This window comes from Psammomys obesus, unplaced genomic scaffold (assembly GCF_907164565.1).
Source record: "Psammomys obesus unplaced genomic scaffold, mPsaObe1.curated_primary_1811, whole genome shotgun sequence".
Taxonomy (NCBI): Eukaryota; Metazoa; Chordata; class Mammalia; order Rodentia; family Muridae; genus Psammomys; species Psammomys obesus.
Genome location: NW_026590905.1, coordinates 88,313 through 110,391, shown reverse-complemented (window position 1 = coordinate 110,391; position 22,079 = coordinate 88,313). Strand labels below are relative to the sequence as shown.

At 40.5% G+C, this 22,079-nt stretch overlaps 1 protein-coding gene across 1 annotated transcript; it reads right to left on the bottom strand.

Moving 5' to 3' along the window:
- Window positions 1-1,445: 1,445 nt before the first annotated feature.
- Window positions 1,446-12,194, bottom strand: Clec4d (C-type lectin domain family 4 member D). Its single transcript, XM_055609466.1, has 6 exons — window positions 12,153-12,194; window positions 10,408-10,500; window positions 8,540-8,647; window positions 7,519-7,670; window positions 5,033-5,148; window positions 1,446-1,608 (listed from the first exon to the last, which is right to left on the bottom strand). The coding sequence occupies exons 1-6, from the start codon at window positions 12,178-12,180 to the stop codon at window positions 1,446-1,448; spliced, it is 660 nt and encodes a 219-aa protein (XP_055465441.1). The 5' UTR covers window positions 12,181-12,194.
- Between the last annotated feature and the right edge of the window lie 9,885 nt (window positions 12,195-22,079).

Sequence of the window (22,079 nt, the reverse complement as noted above, 5' to 3'; positions counted from 1 at the left end):
CTGGGCCTTCTCCACCAATCACTATTTAAGAAAAAGCCCTACAGGTTTGCTTGCCTATAGCCTGATCTTTTAAAAAAGTTTTAAATGTATTACAATTTATTCACTTTGTTTCCCAGCTGTAGCCCCCTCCCTCATCTCCTCCCAACTCCACCTTCGTTTCTTCTCTCCTCCCATGCCCCTTCCACAATCCACTGATAAGGGGAGGTCCTCCTCCCCTTCCATCTGACCTTAGTCTATCAGGTCTCCTCAGGACTGGCTGCATTGTCTTCCTCTGTGGCCTGATAAGGCTGACCTCCCACCCCTGCCTTCAGAGGAAGATGATCAAAAGAGCCAGCCACTGAGTTCATGTCAGAGACAGACCCTGTTCCCCTTACTAGGGAAACCACTTGGAAACTGAGCTTCTATGGCTACATCTGTGCAGGGGTTCTAGATTATCTCTATGCATGGTCCTTGGTTGGAGTATCAGTCTCAGAAAAGACCTGTGGGCCCAAATATTTTGGTTCTGTTGCTCTCCTTGTGGAGCTCCTGTCCTCTCTAGGTCTTTCTTTCTCCCTTTCTTTCTGTCTCCCTTCTTTCCCTGTACTCTGCCAAAGTGAAAAAAATAAATCTTAAAAGAAACCTTGGTGATTGTAATTACTCTAAAGAGGCGCTAGAATATGATACTTTAAAAGAGAAACTTACTTCATTTTTCTCTTTTCTTTTTTTTATTGTTTCACAGTTCCACACACTTACATGATTTTAGTCATTTTCACACACCCTCTTTCCTCCTCTCACTCCTCTTCCTCTCCAGCTGGAATCCTTCCCAATCAGTTCTTCACCCACTCTCATGCCTTCTCCCTGTGTGGGATCCACTGAGCTGAGTGAGTTTCTTGTTCAAACAGGGTTGGTGGGGAGAGTGGGTGACTGCCTCCTACGTATGTCTGTGCATGTACGTTGCTGTTACTTCATGTTCTTATTAATGTGCTTGCTGTTTACAATTATACATGTATGTGTTGATTTCCTACCAATGGGAATGGACCTTATCCAGATGCTGCTGTTTTCAGCTGGGCAGGAGGGCTGGGAGTCTGAGGCATGAAAAAGGCTCTGGGGTTTGATCATTCTTAGCAGCAGAAAAGAGACTGTAGACAGAGTTACAAAAATCACAGAGGCGTCATATTTTATCGACAACTGGATTTCTACATAGACAGGCTTTTGGTACATAGAATGATGATTATTCTTCTACCAAAACACCACACCAAACCTCACTATCTTAAAAATGTGTGTATGTGTACACACAGAGAGAGCACAAACCACACTCTGTATATTGTATTAATTTTAAGCAAAAATAATGAAGAACATCCTCATGGTTGACAGTGCCCTACGACCAGTGTGCTCTCTATTTCTATGATGCGGAGACACTTTCCTGGGGTCTGATAGGTTCATCTTAGCCATCTCGATCGTAGTGATCACTTTAAGGGCTTCCAAATGAATGTTGCTCCAGGTAGCTTACAAATCCTTCTCTCCTTAAGGTGACAAAGAAAGTCATTCCAGGCCCATTTATCTTGATCATAAGCAAGGACAACACAGTTTTCTTTCATGATGCTGCTGGGTTCACCATCTTGCCAGAACCTGGAAAAGAAGCAGAGCAGTGAGATAGAGATTACATCACAGGGGCAGAACAGACCTGCGACCTCCTCTACGAGGTCACCAGGCATATGTGGCTATCAAGCGTCTGAGGTATGACCTCCTGAACTCATAATAATCAGTAGCCTTCCTATGTACTGTGACAAAGCACACAAAGAAATCAGGGAAACACTACCACTCACAATAGCCTTTGTTTCCTTATCCAAAGAACTTAGAATAAGTCTAACCAAGCAAGTGAAAGACTCCAACGACAAAAACTTTAAAACACTGACAAAGGAGATACAGAAAATGACAGAAGATGAAAAGGTCCCCCATGCTCAAGGGTTGGTAGAAGTCATATTGTGCAAATGGCCATCCCAACTAAAATAATCTAGGGATTTGACTCAACCCCATCAACATTCTAAGGCAATTTTTTACAGAATCTGAAAAGGCAAACTTAAATTTCACATGGGGACACAAATGCCCCCAGGATAGCCAAACAATCCTGAAGAGAAAAAAAAAAAACACCCAGATTTTAAATCCAACTACAGAGCTATACCTAAATATATATCAGCGGGTCACTGGTATAAAAACAGAGTCCTGGATCAATGGAATAGAACTGAGGACCCGTACATCAGTCCCCATCCCTACATCTACCTGACTGTTTACACTGAAGCCAACAATAAAGATGGGAGAAAAAAACAGCATCTTCACCAGTCGGTGCTGGCAAAACTGGATAGCTACATGTAAAATAATGAAACTGAGTCCTCGCCTCTCACCTTGCTCAAGACTCAACTCCAAATGAATCAAGGACCTCAAATAAAACCCGACTCCCTGCATCTGACAGAGGAGGGAGTAGAGAAAGCCCTTGAACTCATTGGCATAGGAAAGGCTTTATGAACAGGACTCCAGCGGGAAAGGCATTAAGAGCAGTATCTAATAAATGGGACTTCACGGAAGTAGAAAACTTCTGTACACCAAAGGACACCACCATTTAAGTGGAGAGGCAGCTTACAGGATGAGACAGGATGTTTATTAGCTATATATCTGACAGAGGGTTAAGTATCCTAGAACACACGAAGAACTGAAAGGGGGAAAAAAAGGTAAACAGCAGAAAAAGAAATGGGGACTGGAACTAAGTTGAGAGCTCTCAAAAGATGAAATCCAAGTGGCAGAGAAACATCCTTAAGATGCCTGACATTCTTTGCCATCAGGGCAATGTAGGTTAAAATGGCTGCGAGATTTTTATCTTGCCCCAGCCAGAATGCCTAAGATCCAAACAAACAAATGATGGTGCGTGGGGACATTTATGCGGAGAAAGGGAAATACGTGCTCATTGCTGGTGGGAGTGCAAACTGGTACAGCCACTATGCACATCCGTGTGAAGTGTCCTCAACAATCTAGAAACGGATCTACTACTATAATCCAACTTGGTCATACATCTGAAAGACTACATAGTTCTGCATATCTAAATTCCTGTTAGTCCATGTTCATTGCTGCTCTAGTCACAGTAGTCTAGGTGTACATGAGCTGAGGAACTGATAGTGAAAATGGGGTATATTTACACAATGAACTACGATTCAGTTTTTAACAAAATACAAATTATGAAGTTTACAGGATGGTGCTGGAAACAACCATTCTGAGTGAAAATGCTTGTCCAGAAAGACAAGCAGACAGATACAGGTAGATGCACAGATAGATTTAAATGAAGTTGTCCTATGTTACCCCTTTTAGATACTTAGAGCTAACAAAAAGTCTAGTGCCAGGAATGGGTTACTACCTTTGGGTTTGTTAGCTAGAGAGGTCCAACAGACCCCTAAATATTACAGCTTATTACCAACATTACTTGTTACCCTCCAGAACTTGACAGCATGACCCTATTGTTAAAGACAGAAACATACTTGAGTCACAAAAAAAAAAAAAAAAAAAAAAAAAAAAAAAAAAGCTGGTACTACTTGGCTTCATCCCTACTGACTAGTGCTGGAAGGTGCTGTGAATGCTACCTGGGGAAAAAAAGGAATCATCAGCCTTACCTAGCTGTGAACCTGGCAAGCTATAATAAAAATAACTGTCTGGCAAGACCTCGCAAGTGGTACTGTAGTGACATGAACACAAAAGGGATAAAGAACTTTCTTATTGGATTTAAGTCCTACACCAAAGAATGAAACCTGTGTCTGGCCGTTGCCAGCTCAAGAACTTGTGGTATAGTTCCTAGGTTCCAGGGGAGAGCCTACACCATTAGCCTGCTACATGGACACAGCCTAAGCCATCTCCTAATGAATCATCATTATACCCATAGGTTAGTGCGTCCTACCGTCCTCGTCACGGAAGGTTCTGTTTGCGGTAGATAAAAATTAGCATCCAGACCCACAACTGCCAAGGTGCAAGTAACAAGAGATTATAGAATGCTTGGCCCTAAATGGGACGTCTGCCTCACATCCCTTCCTACTGAGGTTCAGGGATCTTGGTGGAAAAAGTGTTAGAGCTGGAGGAGATGGTTGACTACAAAAAACTAGTGTCTTCCAGATGTGGCGGCTGCACACACGAATGCACACACCTTGTGCAACACAAAATGGGTAAAAAAAAACAAAAACAAAAACTGACACAAAGTTGAGTGGGGAGGGTGAAGCAAATATGAACAAAACACATTGTATGACTCTCAAAGAAAAGAACTAATTGTAAAAGGGAAAGAAATATTGTTTCTCCACACTGAGGTGTCCTTTAAGTGTTAAGTGCACACGGATATACTGTGTTATTTAACTGTGTTAATAATTGATAATTATTATATTATCATAAAGTTCACCAGTTTTTCCTTTTCCTTGCTTTGTGTGTGTGTGTCTATGCATGTGTGTGTGTTTATTTGTTCTGTTGTTTTTCTCTTTGAAACACAGTCTTGCTATGTATCTAAGGCCTCTCTAGAACTCCCTGTGTAGCCCACATTGCCTCAAACTATCACCCCTACCGAGTCCAGCTCATAAACACAAAGATTATATGTGTGTGCCACTATGTCAGACTCCTTTTTATTTTCTTAACATGACACTAGAAAAACTTAGCTTGTACCTGTAGTTTTATGTTCTCTTTATATTATGCAATTATGGTTTCAAGGAACAAAATTAACAGGTTAAAAACTCAAAAATAATTATGGCTCCTATAACATTGTTTATCTACATGATAATCTTAAGAAATCCCTTTTCACATTACTCTCATGCTTTTTCCGTTCTTTAATCAACATTGAACAATCAAGAATACTGAACATCTTGCTGAACTCATAGGGTTATTCTGCAGTGAGAACACAGGACGTAGTGATCACTGTTGAATAAGTGCTGTTGAATAAGCATTTACATAGGTTTCTCCTACTTTAAGAGTTCTCCTTGCCACCTTCTTTTCACTTTTGCCTATAAATACCCCTAGCCCTAACCAATATACTCACACCATGTGTGGGTTAAATGGCGTCTTGTCCACCCACTGCCACTGACCCTCCATGTTCTCATTGGTAAGTCCCAGGAAATAGGAGAATCGTCGATCCAAAAACTGAGTCACAAAGTTCTGCATACAAAATACACATTTTTTTTTTTTGGTAAATGCACTTGGATAATGCCCACTAGGCTGATAAGGAGGAAGAGGTCAATGAGATCACAGGTTAAATGTAAACATCATGGTATCAGACAAGTCTGTCTTCGAATCTGCTTAGTGTGATAAGGGGAGCTTTAACTTCTCCAAACCCTGAGTTTTCTGACAATTCCACTGCTTCATAGAATCAATGTAAAGATTAAGTGAGATGGTATTTGCAAGGGTGCATATGAGCTCACAGAGACTGACTTAACCAGCACAGGATCTACATAGATCTATACCAGGTCTTCTGTGTATATATTTTAACTATTAGCTTAGTGTTTTTGTTGGACTCCTGGCTATGAGAAGGAGTGGGTCTCTGACTCTCTTTCTTGCTCTTGGAAGTCTTTTTTCTCCTCTTGGGTTGCCATGTACAACTTTGATATGATAGGTTTTGCCTTGTCATATTATATTTTATTTTGTCATGTTGGGTTGTTATCTCTTAGAAGACTGTTCTTTTCTGATAAGATACAGAAAAGGAATGGATCTGGAAGGGAGGGGAGGTAGGAGGAACTGGAAGGAGTAGAGGGAGGGGAAATTGTAATTATGATATATTGTATGAGGAAAGAATCAATTTTCAATAAAAGAAAAAAAAAACTTTTCTGTATTTCATTCAATTCTATTTCATTTGAAGAGTTGGAAAACTTATCAATGGCAGAGTCAAGGAGACAGAATCCCTAAGGAAATATTCTGTTGACCTAAGAAGAAGAAGGAGGAGGAGGAGAAGAGAGAGAGGGAGAGCGAGAAGGAGGAGAAGAAGCAGCAGCTGGGGTAGAACACATATATGAAAATATATCACACAAAAAGAGGAATTCCAGATCTTAACAAATTGAATTTACATTTAAATATTATTATTATTATTTGTAGAATTAGTACCACATGTTAGAACTATTTTCCACTTATAAGATGGCATTTCAGTCCTGATTAACCACTTATGTAGTTATATATGCAAAAGGCTTACTCTATGCCTGGCTTTGTGCAGGGACTGGAAATATAAAATTAAAGAGAGTTGACTCGAGCCTTCCATCAGGCAGGAGTCATTGGAAGAGCTGCAGTTCACTGGGGTAAATGCTGACACCCCACCATGCTCAGAGAGCCTTAGTAGAGCCCACCTCATAGACTAGGGAGCACAGAGTAGGAAAGAATGGGTTTCTGGGAGAAATGACACATTGTTAACATCTAGAAAGACCAGAAGTTGGCCACATAGAGAAAACTGACCAATTTCCTAACAGTACTTACATTTCTACCAATGTACAGGGTTGCACCAGGTCCTTCTTGTATATGCTACGGCTGTTAGCTTGGTGCTCTTGTGCGACTCCTAACAGTGGGAGTGGATGGGCCTCTGACTCTTTTGCCTGAGTTTGAGACTCTTTTCCTTCTATTGAGTTGCCGTGATCGGCCTCAATATGAGGGCTTTTGCCTCTTACTGTATCTTTTTTTTTTTTTTTTGTCCTATTCGGGTGTCATTTCTTGGTGACTTGCTCTTGTCTGAGGAGGAAATGGAGGGGGTGGGAGAGGGAAAGCGGGAAGGAGCTAGGAAGAGTGGAAATTGTGGTTGGGAAGAACCTATTTTCATTTTTTTAAAAAAAAAAAAAAGAAGAAAGAATAAACATTTACCATATAATTTCTCATGTGTATAATGTTTTCTATTATCAGATAAAGGGTAAAGTATGCTATAATGTATATTGGACTTTGTTATTAGGAAAATCAATTAGTTGAAAATCAAAGAGATGGAAAGGGAAGGGAAGAAAAGGGAAGGAAAGAGAAGGGAAGGGAAGGGAAGGGAAGGGAAAATGAAAGGGAGTGATAGAGGAAGAAAAGACTTCCTAGGCTGATGGAAATGACAAAGGAAAAATACATAGACAAGAAATTTCTTCTCTATGAAGAGATGTAAAGCGAGAGAGTAACGGGTGATCCTGGCTAACTTTAACTGTCTACTTGACACAGCCTAGAATTACCTGAGAAGAGAACCTCAGCTGAAGGATATTCAAGTCAGATTGGCTTGTGAGCATGTCTCTGGGGAATTGTGTGTATCGTTAACTGACGAAGGAGGGCCCAGTCCACTGCAGGCAGCACCATTCCCTGGGCTGAAAAGAAACTAAGCTAAGTATGAGCCTTTGAGTGGGCCAGAAAGCAGTGTTCCTCCTCGGATTCAGTTTCAAGTTCCTGCGTGAGTTCCCTCAACAATAGACTGCAAGCCGTAAGCTGAAAACAAACCCTTCCACCTTTGAAGTTGCTTCTGGTGTGGTGCTTGTCACACCAACAGAATGAAACCAGAGTCTCAGAATGGGCTGAGCCAATGCATACCTGTTCTGCTTCCATGTTGATGGTCGCCAGATGACCGCCCATCCCTGAGCAGTTCCGCTCGCTCTCATGCCAGGTCTGGTTGTCATTAAGAGGAAGGTAACAGTTAGACTGGAAGGCTCTCCAGCTGACAGGGCAGCAGGTCCAGGTACCTCCTCAGGTGAGAAATGAAACAGATGTTAGTTACCAAGGAGCATTTCATTTGTGACAGTTGCATAACTAACTTGCTATGAGTGTTACTTTAGAAGATGTTATCGTTATTCCGTGTCCCTGCACGTATTTGCTTTCGTATTAAACAGTTTCCAGAGCTAGCTAACAGTGTGGCTCAATGGTAAAACACTTTCCTAGAATGTAAAAAATCCTGAGTTTGTTATTTAGCAAAGAAAGAAAAGAATTAAGAGATTGGAGGCTTAAGTTAAAATTAAGCAAAATGTTCTTATAACAAAGCCTTTTGCAGAATATTGAATTTGTAAGAAAAGCAAAGACTATGTAAAACTCAACCATTTCTTAATTCTACTTAATCTTATAGATTCCAGAATATAAAGAAGTAGGCATCTCAGCAAAATTATATAAATTGAGAAGAAACTGTACTCATGGTATACTTGGGTGAAGGAAAAAAAAAATGAATGAAGTTCTTGTTATATTTTAGATGTTAAAAATACCCCTAATCCGCTGGCCTGTAACCTAAGCTCTTAGGAGACAGAGGCAAGAAGGTTCCTGGTTCCAGGCCAGCCTGGGCTACGCAGGGAGACCCTATCTCAACGAACGAACAAACAAAAAACAAATTCTCTTGATGTGAAACAATTGCCTAGCATGCACAAGGCCCTGCATTCAATCCCCAGCACCACAAACATAAATGACTAATGTGTTGCACCATTGACTGCAGTCATGAGCGGTGACTCTGTCCCAAATGGCTGATATCCATTCTTGCAGCCAGTTCTCATGCTGTGTACCTTCCTGATTCACTACACGTGCTCTTGAAAGGCTCGAGGGAAGCAAATAATAAAAAGGTTTCCTCGGCTACCTGTAGCTCCCGCCTCCGGCTCCTCCCGGATGCACGTTAGCCTTGTGTGGTAGTCATATAACTTCGTCCCTCCTCCTCTCTTCCCATGTAAAGAGTAGCGATGAGTCACTGTCAGGCAGGAAAAGCAGTTATTTTTATTTCACTGATTTAGAAAAACGGGCTGATCTCCCCACCACTCTTTTTCCTTCACAGTTAAAGCTCCCACACTCTCTTTCTTTCCTATGCTAGTTCATGATCCCAGGTAAATTCACTGAAGGCAACTGTAAAAAGCTGATATTTTATTGTGTTGTCCATTTTGTGATTTAGATCGGAACTTTTTTTGGAATCTTTTAGGTACAACGCTGTTTTCAGTTTCTGCCATCAGAATTTGCATATGAGCGAGGATTTTGGTAAACACTGGGCTAGTTCCACAAAGTTTTACGAGCAAATTTAATGATGTCTTTACTTTGAAAGATAATCAAATATTAAAAAGCAAAAATAAAAATGCACAGGCTAGTGAATTAGTGTATTTGAACACTCCTGGCAAAGACTGCCAAGTTAAAAAAAAAAAAAAGAGTATTTTCAACGCCCAAGGTAGCCATCACGTCAAAACACAACCCGCTCTTCCTTTGCAGTTAACCATTTCGTGGCTTTTAGAGTCTTCAACCCGGGCTTTGCTTCACAGTTTCAGCCTGGGACCATACAGATCAGAAGGACCTTCGTTAGAATTTTGTACGGGTAGACTCAGATGGCCTGCATCCTTAAGTCCAGCACCGCTGCACACAGTTAGAGTTCATCCGTTTTCATCACTATCGTCTTCAGGGAGTGAAGCGCTCTGATCTCTTTGGCTCCTAGCCCTTTTCATCGCCTCGAGAGTTTGGCTGTTGTGAGCTGTGTTGCTCTGAGCATCTTTAACCTTGCATCCTAACGAGAGTAAGCGCCCATTTCTGTAAGGTGTGTGCCTGGAAGTGGAATTACTGGTGTTAGTGAACATACGTGGTAAACGGGGTTGGGAAAGCTTTCCAGACAGGTTTGCTACGCTGGGCGCCCTCCTGACGGTAAGCAACACAGGCCCAGTTTCCTACACCTTCGTCATCACTCGCTGCCATCCTGGTGTTCCTGCAGCGCTGACTCATTGAGAATTGCAGACTTACTTCCCCGACAGAGGTTGACTCGGTGTTTGTTTGCTGTTTTTATTTTCCAGAGTGTCTACCAAGACCGTCCACTCTTAATTATATTGTTGGCTTCCAGTTTTTTTGGCAGATTAACATTCATTTCACATATTAATACAGTATAAATATTCTGTTTTCACTATAGCGGGCTGTTGTTTCTACATGATATGATGCAAGAACTCAGTTTCACTTATTAAATATATTCAATGAAGCCTACAACATTAATTGAACAGAACTCTTCTTTCTCCATAACTCTGCAATATCCCCCTTACTTTCAGATAAGTAATCACATATTCAAAGTCTATAGTGCCACTGCTTATTGTGTCCCCAAGCCTATTTGTCTTAGGCCTACACCATACTAATTCTGTCATAACAACCTTGCCTTGCAGCTTGATGTCGGAAAGAACAAGGTTTTCTATAACATTAACGGTACTGATAACTTCATGGATATATATTTATCCCCAACCTTGAGGTGAACACATTTAATGCTCAGAACCTTTAAAATATGTCAGTTGTACCCCAGCAAAGTTCATTGGTTTGGAAGCAAACAGAGCAGTCCCATTAAGATTAGAAAATCAAGTGCACAGCTCTGATGGTAGGCCTAAGACAGTGAATGCATTGTACGTGGGTGCCCTGAGGAAAAGCGAGGTGTTGGGAAAGTTGGAAATTCTTGGTGATGATAATTCAAAATGACCTTCACTTTGGCCAGTGGCTTACCGAAACAACTTGTGATAAAGCAAGCACTGAGGAGTGAGATGAAAACAACAGCGAAAACCCAAGGGATCAGCTGGGGATGCTGGACAGCTTTTGCTAAGATAAAGAGAAAAATAGGTTAGTCTCCTTTCTGCTGTAAGATGAGGAAAGCCAAGATTATCAAGGAGCAGACCAAATGAGAGTACAAAAAGTGTTTTAGGAGTGCAGGAGACTTAAATATTTTCTGTGAGTAAACCAATCTTAGCGCCTCCTAATAAATAATGACAAATATATATATATATATATATATATATATACTTGTTTTTATAAAGAAAAGTTTTTATAAATTGAACATAAAGGCATAAAAATTAAAGCTTCTATATAACATTAGTAATGTAAAATACTCACAAAAAAGCTCTTGTTATATATCACTATTGAGCACACATAAAGAATTTCAAAAAACACTTCAAAAACTGAGCAAAACAATGAGCAGTAAATTTAATCTGCTGAAGTTATAAATGATCATCAAACAAATGCCAATATGTTCCATGTGGGAACTATGAACTAAAGTATTGTGGAAAGAATTTTCATTTCTATCCAAAAACCATATTGAAAGCATGCAGTACAAAATAAAAACAAAAAACAAAAACAAAAACAAAACAAACAAAAAAAACCCCAAACTCCACACACAAAAAAACTAAAAAAAACAATCAGGTTTTCCAGAACCACAGTACAGCGTGGTCCTGGTGAAGTTATTTGTAACAGACTGATGAGATTAAACAAGAGTTAAATTTTAAGCGTGTTTTAACATTTTTTGTTATATATTTCTTTTTATTACTAGAACATCTTTTATCTATTTTTTGATAATTTCATAATCTAAGCAATGTATCTTGATTATATCCATCCTTATATTCTCTCCCATTTCGCGCTCCTTCTCCCATCCATAGGCATCCCCAACACATTTCCAATTCCCCTTTTATGTTCTCTCTGTTTTGTTTTGTTTTGTTTTGTTTTTGTAATTGACGGAGTCCATTAAGCGCCGTCTGCTGGAATGCTGACTGATCTTGTTCATGAGTTCATGGTTGCAATGGCCAGGTCATGTCCAGAAGATGCACCTGTATCTTGCTTATATTTAATATAATATAATAATATAACAAAGTATTATTCAATGGTCTCACTGTGAAAATCCAGTAGCACTCTTTAAATCAATCAGAAAACCAGATAGAGCCTCTGACATATCATAAGCCCATGTCTGTGTGTTCTCTATCATCTTTCTTTCCTTGCCCTTCAAAATAATCTCCCAAAGTATTTAATTCTCCTTTTCTTTTTATATAGTTTCTTTTTTATATACTGCATCTCTTCTCTGGGTTCTATCTGGCTTTGGCATCTGTTATGCAACTTATTAAGATTTAGCTATGTCCCTTCTCTTTGCCAATGCCATCCTCATTTGTTCTCATCCCTATCATCTTAAATCTTTGCACTGCCATCAGTTCACATTTTAAAGTCGTAGCCATAAATACTTCAACTAGTTAAATGTGAAAGGGCTGAGCATGATTGCGTATCACCTACTGTCTCAGCCTGCAGAAGTTTGAGGCAAGAAGGTCCAGTTTGATGCCAACCTAGGGTACACAGAAGAATGAGGAGAGGAGGAAGAGGAGGAAGAGGAAAAGAAGGAGATGAGAAAGATAAAAGGAGGCATAGAAGGAGCAGGGAGAGGGGGAGGGAGAGAAGACAGAGAGAGAGAGAAAGAAAGAGAGAGAGACACTCACATTTTATTTGAGGTTCTTCCAGCTTCATTATGTGTGTCAGGAGATTCCGGAGCCTCTTCTACTTCTTTCCCAGAGTGTATATTTCCACCACAAGTGTATGCTCAGAAACATTTAAGATTGGACATAAATACCTCTGACCTATTCTAGTAAGATCAGCAAGTGTCCAGTATAAGAGAGCTAAGTGAAAAGAAGAAATCTTCAAACATGTGGTTTCCTCTAGTGTACTCTGACAGATGGAACAAAGAAAAAAGGAAATTGAGAAAGCAACCCCAAAACAGTCAGTAGGAACTTCCAGAAGTGTGTCATGTAGGATTTCTCAATGTGTTTTCACTACTTGTGTTGGCTATTCTTGGTTGTCAGCCTGGCTATACCTGGAATGAGCTACAGTTAAGAAATGGAGGGCACACCTGTGATCAGGACCTGGGGGCAGGAGGACAACACGCCTTTGATCTGAATCTTGAAGCTGGAAAGACACGGGTTTTTGATGCAGATCTTGAGGTGGCTCCCTCTTCCCTTCTCTCCTCCCTCATTTCCCTACTCTCTTCACTCCTCTTCCCTCTCTCTTTTCCTTTCCCTTCTTTCCTCAACCCTCTCTAGAATTCTGGGATAGTGTGAGAGAGCAGCCTTGTCCAAGCTTGGAGAAGGGCTCTTACCCCAAAGGAATTTGTTGATCTTGTACATCTGGCCTAAACATAACCTTGAGAATAAATGTCCACCATACATCTATGACACTGCTCTCGTGGTTAAAGTCTACTAACATGAATACTTAGCAGCTTAGAAATGTTTCTTGGAGTCTTATTTTATAGCACAGAACACCTTTCCTGAATTCTTCCTTAGAGTCATTGGAGGCTTGGAGGAGGTTAGGTCATAGTTCTTGCTGTATAATAGTCTTGTTTCAAAGTTGGTGAAGTGATGTGGCTGTTGGCTAAAAATGTTGGCTAAACATTTTTCTAGAAGACCAACAACAAGTTTGTCAAAGGGAAAAAAAGCAACAAAACCAGAAGAAAAAACAGGAAGTGTGAGATTCTGTTCAAAAGACATAATTTTTACAAATGGTAAAAGGCAAAACGGCCATCTTGACAGGCCTCCAAAGACAGATTTAACTTGAGTAGCAAAAATAGTTTCTTTAATTATGACAATTACTATTTGAATGTATAAGGCTCATCGTGGATTCATAATTATTCAGGCAGGAAATAATTTATATGACATAAAGTATAAGCAAATGTTATAGATGTCATCCGTTTTCAATGGATTTCAGTGAACAAAGCATTACGAATATATACATTAAAATATATTAACATTTCCTAGTACAGACGTTTACTGTTTGGTTTTGTAAAAATTATATAACAAGTACAAGAAATTTCAAGACAGGTGACCATGGGCAAAAGAGTCTGTTCTGTGCCCAGAACATCAAAGGCCAACATGTGTAAGTTGTTACATCTAATGACAGGAGGAAGAAGAAGAAGCAGCCAGGCACTCACACATAGTTAAAGTTCATAATACGCAACAAAATGGAGCCAAATACACTCATCAAAAGAGCCAATAATGCAGGCTTCCCTCTCGAAGGTAAAACCCTGACATGGCCCTACTGAGTGGGATAATACAAGCCGTGTACGGTTTGGGAAATAGGAAATCAATGAAACAGATAACATTAGCCAGGCATACTCTTAGCAGCACATGCTTATGGAAGGGATGGAAACAGCTAAGTCATCTGAGAAGCGTTTGGTTATATCACAATCGCATTATTTGGTAAGCTATTGAGTAAATAACGGGCACAAGGTTCATGTGGGATGTTTCTAGAGAGAGCTGGGAAATGATACAGAAAGTGCTAGGGGTTGGGTAGGTATGATTTTAGACAGATTGCTATGTGTCTGCCTAGGTGAGAAGGGCACATTCAAGCAACTTCTTAATGTGGGTTTCCGAGAGAGGAGCACGGGGGCACCTCGGTGGCAGAAGTGCCTGTGCATTTGCAGGACTAGCAAGCAAAGTATGAGATATGCTGTGGCTTCTCTGTCAAGTAAGTAGAAAAGTAAGTGCGTGTGTTCTTGGAAGGGTTAATTCAAAATCATCTCATTCATGAATTAATCTTAATCATGCGATGTTGGTACTGTATACTCGTTTAAATGTGGTGTCCACTTTTGTGATCATCAAATTTGTATAAGCTGTTCAGGTTGACGTTTTGGGAGTTGCTCTTTCAGTCTGGTTTGGGCATTTGGGTTTTTTGACACATGCTCTCTCTATGCCCAGAATGAAGCCCAAACTGGTTTAATCTACGATGCTCCCGTCTCTACTCCCTGAGTGCTGGGCTTATAGGTGTGTCCCATCACACTCAGATCTTAAACAATAACATTTTTTTTTCAGTAAGCTAAAAGCAACACTAACAATAACTATAAGGTACATATGCACAATTTCACAGTAGAAATGTAATGCGGGAAAACTGACCTTTATGAGAGTGAATGTACATGTGCAAGCCCCACCTCCCAGATACCATCTCAGATATATCAAGCACGGGCCACCGGTTCCGCTGTACCCGGGGAATCCAGGGTTAAATTTCAAAGGGTTTGTCAAAAGGCTGGGAAGAAATGCTTCTCAAGGACGTGTTCTCACATCCTCAGCACCACGTATAAAATGTCATGGCAGCGGACAGCTGAACTTCAGTGCTGGAGTAGGGTGGTGGGCGGAGACAGAAGGATTGTGCTAGGACTTGCTGGCCACCAGCATGGTTGAAAAGATGCCACATCCATTGTTCCATGAGATATGTTGTCTTAAGAAAAGACAGGAAGGAGCCATAGAGGAGGACACTGTGCATGTGTACATGTGTGTACCATAAACACAAAAATAAATAAATAAATAATAAATAAATAATTTCATTTGGGGTTGGTACAAATTCATTCCTATTTTTAAACTTGACTCTCTTCACAAGGAGCTGAAAACTTCTAATGAAATTATTGAGTTTATGTCATTCACACAAGAGAGAGAGAGAGAATTGTGGGCTTTATAACATGTGTGAAGAGAAATTTAATACAAATTTACCAGTTATTTTAGAGGATGGAGTCACTTAAGATGCTAGTGTATGTACCCCTGTGTCCCGCTGCTATGAAGACAAGATAGAGCCTTCCTGATGAATATGGCACTGCATGCTGACACAAGCGAAACAGTCTGAATGTCCCAGACACAGATTCTAGCTTCCCAGGGGCTCAGGATCTGAACTCCACTGCCTCTCATCGTGTCATCATTTTTAAGGTGTTTCTTTGAAATGAAACAGAACCAAACATCATTTGGGTGAAAGGGAGTTGGTAGAGCAGTTAGCCTGAGCATGTGGCAGTTCTAGTTTTAATGGGCATGCAGATTTCCATAGGAGCCACTAGCTTACATTTCCACTAGTAATGTTGATGGCGCCTCATGCCTCACATCCTTGTCAGCTTTTGTTTCCTCGAGGAAGCCTCTGAGATAGAATCTCCATGCTCCTTTGTTTTTTGTTTTGTTGTTTTGTTTTTGAGACAGGGTCTCACTTAGGTAGCCCTGGCTGTCCTGAAACTTGCTCTGTAGACGAGGCTGGCCTCAAACTCATAGAGATCCACCTACCTCTGCCTCGCAACTGCTGGGATTAAAGGCCTGCCCCACCATGCAAGGCTCCTCCCTGCATGTCGACCAGTGGGTCTCTGATGAGCTTCCCCGATGAGGGTTGAGAGATGCATTGCTCTGTGCATATAAAAGGTAAGATCTTAGGAGACGTTTATTACTATGTCCTTTTAGCAGATATAGTAGTATATCACCACTGCCTATGGCTTAACGGGCAGTGGATTTGGGACCCTGTTAACATTTCCAGTCATGTGTTCTGTCTTGTGGAGTAGACTTTAAATCCAATCGTAAAGAGGTTTGTATCTTCCATAGCATCCATGCGGCTATTGCATTACTGGGCTTCTCTTGCCAGGGTTCGCAGCAAGGTCAGACTGATGATGACTTTCCTGTCAGTGGTGTGCACAAAACCGTCCATTTTGAAATGACTTGTGTATGGTGTGGGAGATTAAGATCAGTTACTAAGATAACGTTTCAAAAACCCTAATATAACCAAACATGGTGTCATGTACCATTTATCTTAGCACCAGAAGGCTGAGGCTGGAGGACATCAAGTCTAATCTGGAGTCCCTCTGGTTCAATTAATGTAACCCAGTCTCAAAAACAAAGAAAACGAAAGCATTATACATAAGAAATAGCAAACTAGGGTTCACAGGATCAGAATATTTTGACAAATTGAGCATCAAGATGTTCTAGAAGAGAAAGATGCAGATTTTCTTAAAAGAAAGGCAGAAGCTTGATATTTTATTTGTCAACATAATTAAAAGTTCATAAATGACAACTTCATAGATCACCAGAGATAAACTGTGTTTTTTCAACTCAAGAAAGATTTGTTTTCTAGAGACAAGACAAAAATACTTCTTTTTTTAAATTTTTTTATTTTTTAATATTAGTTACAGTTTATTAACTTTGTATCCCAGCTGTATCCCACTCCCTCCACAAAAATGTTTCTAACAAATGTCTCTATCTCCCCTTCACTTTCCATAAAATTGGGGTACTTGAGTAGAACAGAAGGGAAGTATTTATCCTTAACTCTCAGCCCTCACAAAGCAACTTCTCTTGCAGAAGATAGAAACCCTTACAAACACCACAACCAGTAAAAATACAAAGAACTTATTGTGGTGTGTCCAGACACAATGAATATATCTACAAGACAGCTCCTGCACTTAAGGCTCAGGGGACATCACAGAAAACGTCGAAAAAGTCTAAGAATTGATAGACCAGAAGGCCATCCATGAGATTATGTGTTTTAGAGCTGACAGGAAATCTGTACCCACGAGACCTCAACAATATGGTTTCCTAAACAGGACTGAAATCGTGACAACACCAATGGACATTCTGTCATATAGGGGCTAATCTCACAGGGTCCCACCCCTAGATAAAGAACTAAAGGCAATTAAACAACTTCTGTGAGGAGAGTTAGTCTTTCCCCAGGATGAGCCCCCAAAATGATTATCCAATTCCAAGTGATCATTCCTGAGATCACATATCTATAAGCAACGCTAAACATTCTACAGGCTGTCTTTATAGTCCTGTGCATTTATACACAGATGTAATAGTAAAAATGACAAGAAAAACAAGTCATGAATTTGAGAGAGTGTTGCAGGAGGTACATGGAGTGGGTAAAGTGGAAGGAAAGGAAGGGGAGAAATTACGTAATTATATTTTAATTTTAAATTAAATATATATTTAAATAAATAAAACCATGGAAAACTTCTAATGATTCTTAGATTTAAACTTCGAGGTTCCTACTTATTTTCATAGGGAACACTGCAAGAAGCAGAGCATTGTTGCTAAAATCCAGAGTCTTGTCTGAACACATTCAGTTTGAAATGCTTTATATCTCCATGTGAAGCAGTGGGATTAGAATGGAGCTCACGATGAGCAGGAAGTCTGACTAGAACAGGAAGTTTGATTGCTCATGGAGAGATGGCACTTTTTTGGCATGATTGCATTTTAGGGCAGATTATGAAACATATTGCCAATTTTCCAGGATGACTTTGGTGAGTCACTAGGAAAGAGGAAGGTGTCTGGGGAGCTAGTGAGACCTCTGATGGACGTAGTCAGGCCAGAAAGGTTAGTAGTTCTCAAGCCCCTAGACAGAATCCTCTCACAGCTCAGCTCAACTCTGTTACCTCAGGCTTATCCTCCTTATGTGTTTGAAGGCTAAAGTCTGTCATGATGATGCTGCTGAGCCACAATGCCAGCTTTTCCCAATTCCTTTCTATATATCTGTGCTTCTCTATATGTATATGCAGGAAAGCAAACCTTGCTGTCTCAGAGCTTGATTGTGTTTGTTTATGGTATTTTCTGTTTATGTATATTTTAATAAAGTGAGCTTCAAACAAAACAGGGACTCTGTAAGGTGGGTTTCTGTGGGTCACCAGGAAAATTAGCAATCACTTAATATAATCAATGCAGACACTGGCCACCGTCTCTATTCCTTTCCCCATTGCCGTCTCCTGTTCTCTTCTTCCCTCCCAGTGCTCTCCCCCTTTTCCCAAATAGTCTGTTTCTATTTTTACCACCTTTTAAAAGTTTAGCTTCTGTATATAAGAACAAGCATGAAGCGCTTGTCTACCTGCAAGTAATGTGGTTATTCTTAGTAACTGGGTGAAGCCCCACTACATGGTAGTTTCTTTTCTTGATGTTTATTTAAACTTAGTATATCAGTTTTTGAGGTTAAAAGGTTAACTAAACATAAGCAAACAAATTCCCATTTAAAAACATCCCCGGGTCCAGGCATTTCTGTGTATTTATTAGTGATGTATGTGAGTAGGAATGAGTGAGAATCCATCTTCTCTATAGGATGCTTAGAATTCTGTCTGCTCATGGCAGGTGATGAAAGATAACAAACCTAACTGTCCACCTAGGGAAGAAATAGAAAGACTTCAAAGAAGAGAAAGATAAACTTGGCTCATCAGAAAAACTGTACAGAAGATGTAGCCACTGAGGTGGTCCTTTAAACACTGGAGAAAATTCCATGAATGAAAAAAATTTCTTGAGTTAGAAGGTAGCGGGAACAAAACTACAAAATCAGAGAAGAATAAGGGAGAGCTGTGTGGTAGTCAGGACCCAGAGGAGGTAGGAGTAGAAGCAGAAACTGAGGCTGCTGTGGAGGGCTTGAGATCTAGACTGAAGACTTTTCGGCTAATGTTAATAAACAACTGCATTTTTTGAACGCAAATCCATTTTAATGCTATTTCACTTATTTACTTACTTTTCATTTACTTATTTATTTTTATATTCTGACTGCAGCTTTTCCTCCTTCCTCTCCTCCCAGCCCTCCTCACTTCTCCACCCCCATCTACTCCTCTGTTTCTCTCAGAAAAGGGCAAGCCTCCCAAACAGCCCTGGCATATGAAGTTGCAGTAAAACTAGATATATCCTCTCCTTTCAAGGCTAGACAAGGCGACCCAGTAGGAGGAAAAGATCCCAAAGGCAGGCAACAGAGTCAGAGACAGCTCCTGCTCCCACTATTAGGATCCCACACGAAGACTACACAACTGTACTATTATGTGTAGAAGGCCCTAGATCAGTCCCACGCAAGCTTCCTGACTGTTGGTTCAGTCTCTGTGGTTAGTTGATTCTGTGGGTTTTTTTTTTTTATGGTGTCCTTGACCCCTCCGGCTCCAACAATTCTTCTTCCCTCTATTCCATAGGATCTATTCCCCAAGCTCTGACTAATGCTTAGCTGTAGGTCTCTGCACCTGTTTCCATCAGTTGCTGGGTGAAGCCTCTCTGGTGACAGTTATGCTAGGCTCTTGTCTACAAGCATAGCAGAGTATCAGTAGTAGCGTCAGGGGTGGGCTCCCTCTCGTTGCGTGGATATCAAGTTGGCCCAGCTATTGGTTGGCCACTCACTTGATTTCTGCTCCATCTTTACTCCTATACATCTTGTAGGCAGGAAAAATTGTAGGTTGAGTATTCGTGGCTGGATTGGTGTCTCAATTCCTCCACTGAAAGGTTTCCCCAGTTAGAGTAAGCATATGGCCAGTTATGGATTCATGTCCTCCATTTCTAGGAGTCTTAGCTAGGATCACTCTCATAAATTCCTGGAAGTTTTCATCACCCTAGATTTCTAGCTCATCCCAGAGATGCCCCATTCCTGTTGTCTCACCCAGTACTTTCTACCTCCCTGATCCACCCACCTGATCCCTCCTGCTCCTGTCCCCACCCAAACCATCCAATTCCCTCCCTCTATCCACCCATGAGGTCTACTCTATTACCCCTTCTCAGTGACATTCGTGCGTTCACCCTTGAGCACTCCTTGCTACTTGGCTTTTTTGGGTCTGTGGATTATGGCATAGTTATCCTGTACTTGATGGCTAATATCCACTTATAAGTGGGTACATACTATGTTTGTCTTTCTGGGTCTGGATTACCTCCCTCAGGATAATCTTTTCTAGTTCCATCCATTTGCCTCCACATTTCATGACGTCATTGTTTTCAATAGCTGAGTAATACTCTATTGTGTAAATGTGCCACCAGTTTCTAGCTATTATGAATAAAGTCATTATGAATATAGTTGAGCAAATGTCCTTGTTGAATGGTGGAGCATCCTTTGGGTATATGCCCAGGAGTGGTATAGCTGGGTCTTCAGGTGGATCAATTTTCAACTTTCTGAGACACTACCAAATTGATTTCCAAAGTGGCTATACAAGTTTGCACTCTCACCAGAAATGGAGGAGTGTTCCTCTTGCTCCATATCCTCAACAAAATGAGCTGTCACTGGAGTTTTTATTTTTAGCCATTCTGACAGAGGTACGATGGAATCTCATAGTCATTTTGACTTGCATTTCCTTGATGACTAAGGATGTTGAACATTTCTCTTTTTGCATATGGACTTTATTTATGATAAACTACATACAGTAAGAACAGTTATGAAACAATCAGGAAAGCCAGATGTAAAAGTTACATTCAAAATGTTTAGTTTGTTTGTATTTGGCAACTTTGAAAAAAATACTGTTTATCCTATCTAAGTGAGACTTCAGTTTTGTACCTAAATCATTCTCTGTTATATCTAGTATTTATTAGCTTAAAAACATTTTTCTAGACCTTAAAACATTTTCTTAAATCCTAAACAACTTAAGCCTAACTATGAAATTATAACTCTCTAGTTTTCAACCCCATCAGGGGCTTGAGAAGGAATAAAATTATTACTTAAGTAGAAAGTATAGCAAAGCAGCTTCCAAAACTAAGAGATGACAGAGTATACTTCCTGGTAAGTTACCCATTCTCTCTTTATAATTTTGGAACATCATCTTCAGTTTTCTGACCCACAATATCTGGCTGGCATAATTGTGAAGCAGGAAATGTGAAGGACTTGCTTCCATGGCAGAGCTTGACAGTCAACTCAGTCCGGGTCCAACTTTTGTCCATTTTGGACAGCGTATTGTCTGTAGAGAGAGCTGGGGCATTTTTGCCCAGTGGCTGACTTACAGTTAGTGAAACTGCCTCCAAAAGGAATTTTTATGATGCTCATCATCTTCATTGAGGTAGGCTGGGGGTGATGCCAGTAGCTGACATGTTTCAAGTCAAAAAGACCTTAAATTAATAAAAATATCTTTAAATGCCATGTTCTGTAGGTCTCTGAAGTTTGTGAAGACCAACTATCTATTTAAATTTATATTTACATAGCGTGAAGTCATATCTATCTGTCATAAATCTGAATGGTAGATGTTGCCTGTTTCTAGATATTTGCCATCTCTTCAACCTAGGATATATATTTCTATAATAAACTAGACATCTGGGTCCCAGCTCTTCCCTGTCCCATTCTCCCAACCTCTTCATGTTTCTCCCCTCCCTTTCTCATCAAAAAAGCCAAACCCCCACCTATCAAACACACATCAAGCCACATCAGTACCAAGCAAATTCTTCTCCACTGAGGCCAGACTAGGCAGCTCAGCCAGGGAAAAGTGATTCAAAAGCAGGCAATAGAGTTTATGTCAGAGAGAGCCCCCCCAACCCTGCTCCACTTACTAGGGAACCCACATGAAGACCAAGCTGCCCACTGTTTACAATATGTGTCGGGGGCCTAGATCCAGTTTATGCATTCTCTTTGGTTGGTGCTTCATTCTCTGTGAGCCTCCTTGGGCCTAGGTTAGTTGCCTCTGTTGGTCTTCTTGTGGAGTTCTTGTCCCCTCTGGGTTTTTCTGTCCTTCCCCCCACACTCTTCCACAAAACTCCTCAAGTTCCACCTAATGTTTGTCTGTGGTTCTCAGTGTGTGTTTCCATCTGCTGCTGGGTGGAGCATCTCAGAAGATAATTATGATAGGCTCCTGTCTACAAGCAGAGCAGAACACTGATAATAGTGTCAGGGCTGGCTCTCTCCCATGGGATGGCACT

What these genes read in the sequence shown, in the direction of transcription:
- Clec4d (XM_055609466.1), bottom strand. Translation starts at nt 12,180, where the DNA reads ATGAAGCTGGAAGAACCTCAAATAAAAT. An exon ending in TCAACATGGAAGCAGAACAG is followed by an intron (nt 5,149 to 7,518) that starts GTATGCATTGGC and finishes TTTTGTATGCAG; the next exon opens with AACTTTGTGACTCAGTTTTT. An exon ending in CCATTTAACCCACACATGGT is followed by an intron (nt 1,609 to 5,032) that starts GTGAGTATATTG and finishes CTTCTTTTCCAG; the next exon opens with GTTCTGGCAAGATGGTGAAC.